At 42.1% G+C, this 10,277-nt stretch overlaps 2 protein-coding genes across 2 annotated transcripts in view; both read right to left on the bottom strand.

Moving 5' to 3' along the window:
* Positions 1 to 2,310: 2,310 nt before the first annotated feature.
* LOC129407976 (histone-lysine N-methyltransferase SETD1B-like) lies at positions 2,311 to 7,259 on the bottom strand. Its single transcript, XM_055150633.1, has 4 exons — positions 7,193 to 7,259; positions 5,519 to 5,936; positions 3,140 to 3,307; positions 2,311 to 2,974 (listed from the first exon to the last, which is right to left on the bottom strand). Exons 1-4 carry the CDS (start codon positions 7,257 to 7,259, stop codon positions 2,875 to 2,877), a joined length of 753 nt encoding a protein of 250 aa, XP_055006608.1. The 3' UTR covers positions 2,311 to 2,874.
* Positions 7,260 to 10,107: 2,848 nt separating this feature from the next.
* The window catches only part of LOC110169112 (uncharacterized), a 32,762-nt gene continuing 32,592 nt past the window's right edge, over positions 10,108 to 10,277 (bottom strand). The window contains exon 14 of the mRNA XM_055150632.1: positions 10,108 to 10,277. This exon is cut by the window's right edge and continues 588 nt beyond it. The gene's annotated coding sequence lies outside the window, so the exon portion shown is untranslated.

Raw genomic sequence — 10,277 nt, 5'->3', positions numbered from 1 at the left:
AACTGAAAAATGGATGTGAACGAAGCTGTGAACTGGAAAGTGTCTGTGTGTCAGAGGGTGTTCTCTCTGTGTCAGAGGGGTGTTCTCTCCTGTGTCAGATGTGTCAGAGGGTGTTCTCTCTGTGAAGAGAGGGGTGTTCTCTCTGTGTCAGAGGGGTGTTCTCTCTGTGTCAGAGGGGTGTTCTCTCTGTGTCAGAGGGGTGTTCTCTCTGTGTCAGAGGGTGTTCTCTCTGTGTCAGAGGGGTGTTCTCTCTGTGTCAGAGGGGTGTTCTCTCGTGTTCTCTCTGTGTCAGAGGGGTGTTCTCTCTGTGTCAGAGGGGTGTTCTCTCTGTGTCAGAGGGGTGTTCTCTCTGTGAGAGGGGTGTTCTCTCTGTGTCAGAGGGGTGTTCTCTCTGTGACAGAGGGGTGTTCTCTCTGTGTCAGAGGGGTGTTCTCTCTGTGTCAGAGGGGTGTTCTCTCTGTGACAGAGGGGTGTTCTCTCTGTGTCAGAGGGGTGTTCTCTCTGTGTGACAGAGGGGTGTTCTCTCTGTGTCAGAGGGTGTTCTCTGTGTGACAGAGGGTGTTCTCTCTGTGACAGAGTGTCAGAGGGGTGTTCTCTCTGTGTGACAGAGGGGTGTTCTCTCTGTGACAGAGGGGTGTTCTGCTGATGGTGAGTCTGTTCTGTGTTTCTCGTTTGTTTAAAGTGTTTTCCACAACAGAGTCACATGACGACGTCACGAACCCAGAGAATCAGGAAGGAGCGAGTCACAGTGACACAGTGTCCAGTAAGGACGAGACTCGTACGACAAGCCAAACTGTTCACATTTACACATATATTTAACACGTTTAACACCTTATTTGACACGTATTACAAACTTATTTAATGTGTCAAATTATTCTCCATATGATAATGATCCTCCACCTGTGAGTTTAAAATGTTTTCAGCCAATCACCGACCAACACAAAGAGTCAGACGAGTCCGAGCAGCAGCAGGATGAGTTGGTGTGTTTCATATTCTCCTCCTCTGACAATTGTACACAGACAATTCAATAAATGTAGTTAATATGATGAAGTGATTCAGGAGCAGGACGACGCCTCAGCCGCCCGCTCCTCTCACCAGAGAACCACGCCTCCAATTTCCCAGAAGCCTGTTTGTAGCAGCTTTTCCCGTCATCCCAGTTTATCTCAGCGAACTCGACCCCACCCTCCCGTCCCCTGTTCTGTCCTTCAGTCATAAGACGCCTACGAGGGGGGGTCCCCGTTCCGGCTGGGCCAATTGCAGATTGAGATGGAGCCCCCACCCAGAGTCTGAACCAGCCGTCTCTGCCTCGTTGTTGGTGTGGTCCAGAGATGCGCAGATGGGCGACTTTTTCATCCACAACCGCATCACAAAACTCATCATCCGCCCGCTGTCCATTTGCAACCACAGTTTTTAACCAGTTTTCAAAACCGCACCCGCCCGCCGTCCGCTCGCTCTCCTCCCATTTGCTCCGAGTTCAGAGTTTTTTATTTGAGTAGTAAAACCGCCACCCGCCCGAATTTAATTAAAATATTATTTTTCATCACATCATCCGCCCGACCCGAGGTGTAGCCATGGAGTCCGCGGCTGTAACCGCAATCCGCGCATCTCTAGTCTGGTCCGAGCGAGTGAATCATTTTCTTAATGAGCGACAAACTGAAAAGATAAACACGTTGAGGTGCACGAAAACTGTTTTAAATCTGGGTCCAATCAAGGTGTAACGGAGGAAACAGGGTCAGATTTTTGACATTCAAATGTCTCTTATTCAGAAACTAGAGGAACTATTGAAATAAGTAAAGTATCAGAATGTAGGAAAGAGTTACACTCCAACAGGGTCAAGTTAAACCTGTGAGATTCTTTCAAGTTCAAGACAAAAAATTAAAAACTCATGTTGGTAACGGAGGGAATGAAATATGCAGCACTTTTTGGTCAATAAATCCAAACAGTGATAACTCTTGGTTCTCACTTCCATATCCTTAACAAACTGGTTTGAATATTTGCTTCATATAGTTTTCTACCATATGGTACAAGATTAGGTTGAAAAACCTCTGACTTTTTGACTCATGAGATTTTTTATGAAGAAAGTTCATGGTAACGGAGGGAAAAGTAACGGAGGGAAAATTGTACAAACAAGTAGAAGGTGCAGGATTTTACATCATTTGTCACTTTTTTCTTCTGAAAACTTTAATATTACTTCAAAATGAAAGAAACTATTTGTATAAAATATGTCAGTCCTTCCAAGAACATTTTTATCATTTTAAATACTTTTTTTTTTTTAAACCATGAACCTTCATCAACAGTTCAAAGATGGAATAACACAAGATATGATGAAATACAAACATTTATTTACATGGTTTTCAGGTCTTTGAAATTTGGGAAATAATTTTTGTTCCATGTTTCATTCATGGTCTGTTTAAAACGGATGGAACTTTAGAACCAAAAATGGAACAGAAAAAAGGTCAACAGTTTGATAAACTCGAGTACATATGTATCTGTTCAATACACTTTTATATCAGATGAATTCACTTGAAGTTTTGGCCTTGATGTTTACTTCTGCTTGACTGGGTCCATTTGATAGACGATGATTTACACAGTGTGAGGTTTATTTTTTAAGAGTAAAAATGGTGTGTTGTTGTTCTGGACTCTTTGTGTTGATCGGTGATCGGCTGAAACACTTTAAACTCACTGAGTGGAAAAACAGTGGGAGGATCATTATCATATGGAGAATAATTCGACGTGTTAAATAAGTTTGTAATACGCCTCAAATAAGGTGTTAAACGCGTTAAATATGTGTGTAAATGTGAACAGTTTGACCTGTCGTAGACTCGAGCTCCTGCATCAGAGTATCAGTGTTTTCAGGAGTCCACACAGTCCCTGTCACGTCTGGACCAACATGAACTCGTGGAGCTGGAGGCACCAGATCGTTCCATCTGCCTCCACAACAAAAAGACTACGGTGTACGGTGGGTGGGTGGGGCCTAAAACGGGAAAATGAAATAGAAAACTGTTTTCCCATTTTATTGTTTTTCGTTCTTAATTGAAATTCAAAAAGAACGAGCAGTACACAGACCGCAGTTTTGTTCGCCTTCGCAAAATCATGAAAGTATCAAATGGAGAGATTTGGATTTTGGCGAAGTTCTCACCTTGTACCAGGAGAAGGTGCCGTTGGTGTGGTCGCAGGTGCTGGGGGCGTTTCCGGGGCAATTCGATGAAGATGTTGGTGTCGCTGTCCGTTCACAGAGAAGAAGCGATCGGGGTCGTCCTCCGGAACCACGGTCACACTCACCGACTTCACTTCAGAATCCTTCGACCTGAAGAAGAACACGAACACGAAACACGAGAACCGAGACACGAGACGAAACACGAGACACAAAACACGAGAAACGAGAACACGAGAAAAACACGAGACACAAAACACGAGACACGAAACACAAAAACACGAGACACGAAACACGACGAAACACGAGAACACGAGAACAAAACACGAGACACGAAACACGAGAAACGAGACACAAAACACGAGACACGAAAACGAGACACGAAACACGAGAAACACGAAACACGAAACACGAGACACGAAACACGAAACACGAGAACACGAAACACAAAACACGAGACACGAACACGAAACACGAGACACGAAACACAAAACACGAGGCATGAGACACACGAAACACGAGACACGAAACACGAGAAACGAGACACGAGAAACGAGACACGAGAAACGAGAACACGAAACGAGAAACGAGACACGAAGACACGAGAAACGAGACACAAAACACGAAACATGAGACACGAAACACGAGACACAAAACACGAGACATGAAACACGAGAAACGAAACACGAGACACGAAACACGAGACACAAGAACACGAGAAACGAACACGAGAAACGAAACACGAGAAACGAAACACGAGAAACGTCACATCCTTGACCACAAACACCAAAACTGAAACACGTCCCTCTCGGTCCGTGTGTCACTCGAACATTTGTTTTTCAAAATAAAACCGAAAGAAAAAAAACTAGAATTTTCTTCATTATTTGTCTCCAAAACCAAAATGAAAAAACAGATAATTCATTTTTTCATTTTTCGATTTTGTGTTTAAATGAAAAATGGAAAAAAAAAAAGGATAACGACCATTTCCCGTTTACGTGACTTAAACTGCGACCAGACCAGGACTGAGACCAGGACCTGGTTCAGTCCTGGTCTTAGTCCTGATCACCTGTCTACGTGGACGTACCTCTGGACCGTCCCGACACTCTCACTCCTGTTTTAGACCTGGTTTAGTCCTGGTTTAGACCTGGTTTAGTCCTGGTTTAGTCCTGGTTTAGTCCTGGTTTAGTCCTGGTTTAGACCTGGTTTAGTCCTGGTTTAGTCCTGGTTTAGTCCTTTAGTCCTGGTTTAGTCCTGGTTTTCCTGGTTTAGTCCTGGTTTAGACCTGGTTTAGTCCTGGTTTAGTCCTGGTTTAGACCTGGTTTAGACCTGGTTTAGTTTCCTGGTTTAGTCCTGGTTTCCTGGTTTAGTCCTGGTTTAGACCTGGTTTAGTCCTGGTTTAGACCTGGTTTAGTCCTGGTTTAGTCCTGGTTTAGACCTGGTTTACCGGGTCCTGGTTTACCTGGTTTAGTCCTGGTTTAGTTTAGTCCTGGTTTAGTCCTGGTTTAGAGTTTAGACCTGGTTTAGTCCTGGTTTAGTCCTGGTTTAGACCTGGTTTAGTCCTGGTTTAGTCCTGGTTTACCTGGTTTAGTTTCCTGGTTTAGGTCCTGGTTTAGTTTAGAGTCCTGGTTTAGTCCTGGTTTAGTCCTGGTTTAGTTTACCTGGTTTAGTTCCTGGTTTAGTCCTGGTTTAGTCCTGGTTTAGTTTCCTGGTTTAGTCCTGGTTTACCTGGTTTACCTGGTTTACTGGTTTAGTCCTGGTTTAGACCTGGTTTAGTCCTGGTTTAGTTTAGTCCTGGTTTAGACCTGGTTTAGTCCTGGTTTAGTCCTGGTTTAGTCCTGGTTTAGACCCTGGTTTAGTCCTGGTTTAGACCTGGTTTAGTCCTGGTTTAGTTTAGTCCTGGTTTAGACCTGGTTTAGACCTGGTTTACCTGGTTTACCTGGTTTAGTCCTGGTTTACCTGGTTTACCTGGTTTAGACCTGGTTTAGTCCTGGTTTAGTTTAGACCTGGTTTAGACCTGGTTTACTGGTTTAGACCTGGTTTAGTCCTGGTTTAGTCCTGGTTTACCTGGTTTAGTCCTGGTTTAGTCCTGGTTTAGACCTGGTTTAGTCCTGGTTTAGACCTGGTTTAGTCCTGGTTTAGACCTGGTTTAGACCTGGTTTAGTCCTGGTTTAGTCCTGGTTTATGGTTTAGACCTGGTTTAGACCTGGTTTAGACCTGGTTTAGTCCTGGTTTAGAGTCCTGGTTTAGTCCTGGTTTAGACCTGGTTTAGTCCTGGTTTAGACCTGGTTTAGTCCTGGTTTAGTCCTGGTTTAGACCTGGTTTAGTCCTGGTTTAGACCCGGTTTAGACCCGGATCAGGACGTACCAGGCGAGGAAGCAGCCGGAGCTCCCCCTGGTGACGTTGAGGAGACACAGCGCGTTGCCGTGGGCGTGGACGGGCTCCGTCTCCTCCGACGACAGCGGCACCACGGCCCCCGACCTGTTCCAGAACCACGTCACCGGAGCCTCCAGGTCCTCCGGGTCCTCCAGGTCCTCCGGGTCCTCCGGGTCCTCCAGGTCCTCCAGGTCCTCCGGGACGAACCACAGTGACTCGCCCTCCATCAGGAACAAGGGCTGCACCTCTGAACCCTTGCAGTCCACACGCTCGGGGCCCGGGGTCTCGGAGCTCGGGGTCTCGGGGCCCGGGGTCTCGGGTCCCGGGGTCTCAGGGTCCAGGATCTCGGGGCCCGGGGTCTCGGGGCCCGGGGTCTCCGGGGTCTCGGGGCCCAGGGTCTCCACAGGTTCTGGAAGGACAAAGACTAGAATCATTCACACAGACAATTCACTGTAAAAAACAAAATCTACTCAAGTTCAGACTCGAATTAAGAAAGTTTGATCAGAATTTCAGTAAATTTCACTTGACGTAAAATGATCTGCAGAGGAACAAAAGTTTTTGTATTTAAAATATGAAAATACATCTGACTGGACAAGAAAGAAATAAGAAAAACAACAATTTTTTTTACACTTAAAATAAGAAACAAAATGAATGTTGCTTGAATTCAGAAAAACACTTTTATTCCACTGTTGGATAATTTTTCTATAATAAAGTGAAATGTTAATTTAACATTTAATTTATCTACATCATGTTTTTTTCAGTGTTTCTCCAACTGAATCCCACGTCAGGGAAGACTAAACCAGGGACTAAACCAGGGTCTAAACCAGGTCTAAACCAGGACTAAACCAGGACTAAACCAGGACTAAACCAGACCTAAACCAGGACTAAACCAGGTCTAAACCAGGACTAAACCAGGACTAAACCAGGACTAAACCAGGTCTAAACCAGGACTAAACCAGGCACTAAACCTAAACCAGGACTAAAAACAGGTCTCATCTTTTAAACCAGGACTTAAACCAGGTCTAAACCAGGACTAAACCAGGACTAAACCAGGACTAAACCAGGTCTAAACCAGGACTAAACCAGGTCTAAACCAGGACTAAACTAACAACCTCTAAACCAGGACTAAACCAGGACTAAACCAGGACTAAACCAGGTCTAAACCAGGTCTAAACCAGGATCTCAGGACTACTAAACCAGGTCTAAACCAGGACTAAACCAGGTCTAAACCAGGACTAAACCAGGTCTAACCAGGACTAAACCAGGGTCTAAACCAGGACTAAACCAGGACTAAACCAGGTCTAAACCAGGTCTAAACCAGGTCTAGACTAAACCAGGAGGTCTAAACCAGGAGGTCTAAACCAGGTAACCAGGACTAAACCAGGTCTCTAAACCAGGACTAAACCAGGTCTAAACCAGGACTAAACCAGGACTAAACCAGGACTAAACCAGGTCTAAACCAGGTCTAAACCAGGACTAAACCAGGTCTAAACCAGGTCTAAACCAGGACTAAACCAGGAGGTCTAAACCAGGGGACTAAACCTCTAAACCAGGTCTAAACCAGGTCTAAACCAGGACTAAACCAGGTCTAAACCAGGACTAAACCAGGACTAAACCAGGACTAAACCAGGTCTTGTTGTTTCTTGTGTGCTTGGGTTTTTGTACCTGACCGTGGAGACGTCCACATCAGACTGAGGAGCAGCACAAACATCAGCCCCGGTTCAGACTCCATCAGGTCCACCGGCTCTTCAGGTCCAAGTCCGGTTCAGGTCCTGGTCTAACCTCGGTCCAGGTCAGGTCTGAGTCTGGTCTCTGCGTCTGTGCTGGTTTTTCTCTGGGTTCTGTCGTGTCACGCCTCCAGGAAGAAGCACGTCTCACTGCAAACGTCTCTGATCTCACCAAAGATTTGAAAACTTCTACCAGGTTTTTTGTCTTGATTTCTGATTTATTTTCTACTTTCTCACTCTGAATTGTTTGTCTACTCTTACAAATGGTCACAAATATTTCGTCCATGACTCGACTTGTTAAAAACTCTTAAATTTAGTCAATACATGTTTAAAAGAAGAAACTACAAAACATTTACCAGAGTTTTACCCGAAACTCTTCACTTAGATTATTTTAGATTCAGTGACTCAGATTTACTCAAAACAAAACTGACTATGAACTACTCACTGATTTCACGACTGATTTCATGGTTGAAAACTGTTTGATTTCTGTCTTTTCCAGTCATGTTTAAACTGAAATAATCAGAGTCAAAACCAGGACTAAACCAAGACTAAACCAGGACTAAACCAGGTCCATGTGTGTATTCTAGTTTATGTCTTTTATTCTTGTTCTGATCCACCTCCAGTTCGCTTCTAAACACATTCAGGAAAAGTTCTAGAGGTTCTAAAGGTTCTAAAGGTTCTGCTCGGTCCTGAAAATTTGACTTTTTCAGGATCCAGACCCGAGGAACATGAGGATCAAGTTTTGATAGTTTTAGTATCGATTAGGATACGATTATCGATACTTTAAGCAAAACTAATGTCTCTGATTAGTCCTGGTTTAGACCTTGTTTAGTCCTGATTTAGTCCTGGTTTAGTCCTGCTTTAGTCCTGCTTTAGTCCTGCTTTAGTCCTGGTTTAGATTCAGATTATTTCAGTTTGAAGACGACTGGAAAAGACAAAAATAAAACACGTTGAAACCATGAAATCAGTTGTGAAATCAGCGAAATCAGTGGTGGGAGTGCGAATACAGGGAAGTTTAAACTTAAATTTTCTGCTTTTCTTTTGTTTTTCTTTTTCTGTTTCACCTTTTGTGTATTTTTGGTCAAAGAAAATAACAAATTCATGTAAATTTACGTGAACTGTGCCTCCAAAAATCAGACCTGGAAAAGTCGGAAGTGATCCTCAGATCTTTAGAGCAAACGAAACACGATTCATGACCCGATTACTCTGATTTCATCTGATTTTAATACAAAAATACAAAAAAATACAAATGATCTTCATAAAAATACATCTGGCTCTTAAATAAACAAATAAACAACAACAACAAAGTCCAACTGTTTACGCCTCCTCCTCCTCACGCTTCCCCATCCAGGTTTGGTTTTGTTTTTTTGGAGATTGTTCCATGTTCTTGTTTCGTCTGGAATGTTCCGCAGTGTGGCATTAAACCTTTCTATCTCCACGGAGACCAAACCAGACCAAGTTCCAGGTCAGATCTGGTGTTTCTGAGCCATTAAAAAAAAAACAAAAAAAAACACCTGAATAAACTGGATAAATAAAATAAAAGTCACACCGTGGAACATTCCAGACAAAACAACGACACGTCTCCGTAGAAACAAGAAACCAGAAAGTTACATAGTGCACCTTGAGACCTGGTTTAGTCCTAGTTTGGACCTGGTTTAGTCCTAGTTTAATCCTGGTTTGGACCTGGTTTAGACCTGGTTTAGTCCTGGTTTAGTCCTGGTTTAGACCTAGTTTGGACCTGGTTTAGACCTGGTTTAGACCTAGTTTAGTCCTGGTTTAGTGCTAGTTTGGACCTGGTTTAGTCCTAGTTTAGTACTGGTTTAGTCCTGGTTTAGACCTAGTTTAGTCCTGGTTTAGTCTTGGTTTAATCCTGGTTTGGACCTGGTTTAGATCTGGTTTAGTCCTGGTTTAGACCTAGTTTAGTCCTGGTTTAGTCTTGGTTTAGTCCTGGTTTAGACCTGGTTTAGACCTGGTTTAGTCCTAGTTTAGACCTGGTTTAGTCCTGGTTTAGTCCTGGTTTAGTCTTGGTTCAGTGGTTTATTCCGATTTTCAAACCAAATTTATTTCTTCCTCGATCATGTTTCACATTTATTCTTCTTAAATAATAATAATAATAAATAATAATTCAAAATGATTATTTCCATCTAAACTCAAAGGAAAATATTTTAATTAATTACTAAAAATCATATTGTAAACGAGGCCTGGGACTTTTACACGCCGACGTCTCGTATTCTTCTCTTTTTGAACTTTCAGAGTTTTAAACGTTTTACTTGGAAGTTTTAATCTTCACACAATCTGCTTCTTCAAACGAATCTGTCACAGGAACAGGAGGTGAACAGGAAGAAGTTTTATCTGATGCCACAACGGCAAACACCCAAAAACACACAAAAACCCAAAAATACACAAAAACCAAAAAGTACACAAAAACACAAAAATACAAAAATACAAAAACACAAAAATACACAAAACAAAAAAACACAAAAACACAAAAATACAAAAACACAAAAAAAAATACAAAAACACAAAAAACACAAAAATACAAAAAAAAACACAAAAATACAAAAACCAAAAAGTACACAAAACACAAAATACAAAACACACAAAAATACAAAAATACACAAAAAACACAAAAACACAAAAATACAAAAACACAAAAAAACAAAAACACAAAAAACAAAAATACAAAAACACAAAAATACACAAAAACCAAAAAGTACACAAAAACACAAAAATACAAAAACACAAAAAACAAAAATACAAAAACACAAAAAAACACAAAACACAAAAATACAAAAACACAAAAAAACAAAAAAAAAACACAAAAATACACAAAAACACAAAAATACAAAAACAAAACAAAAACACAAAAAAACAAAAACACAAAAAAACAGAAACGAGTAAAACATGATTCACACAGATTCATCCAAAAAAAAAAAAACATCCAAAAACACGAGCTTGAGGTAATGATCCTAAGAACTTCCACACGGGTCCCTGAGCTCCTGAGATACACTTTTCCACCTGGT

This window comes from Boleophthalmus pectinirostris, unplaced genomic scaffold (genome assembly GCF_026225935.1).
Source record: "Boleophthalmus pectinirostris isolate CB_2022bp ecotype Guang Dong unplaced genomic scaffold, ASM2622593v1 HiC_scaffold_1, whole genome shotgun sequence".
In the NCBI taxonomy this organism is placed as follows: domain Eukaryota; kingdom Metazoa; phylum Chordata; class Actinopteri; order Gobiiformes; family Gobiidae; genus Boleophthalmus; species Boleophthalmus pectinirostris.
This window is presented reverse-complemented; position numbering and strand designations above follow the sequence as displayed.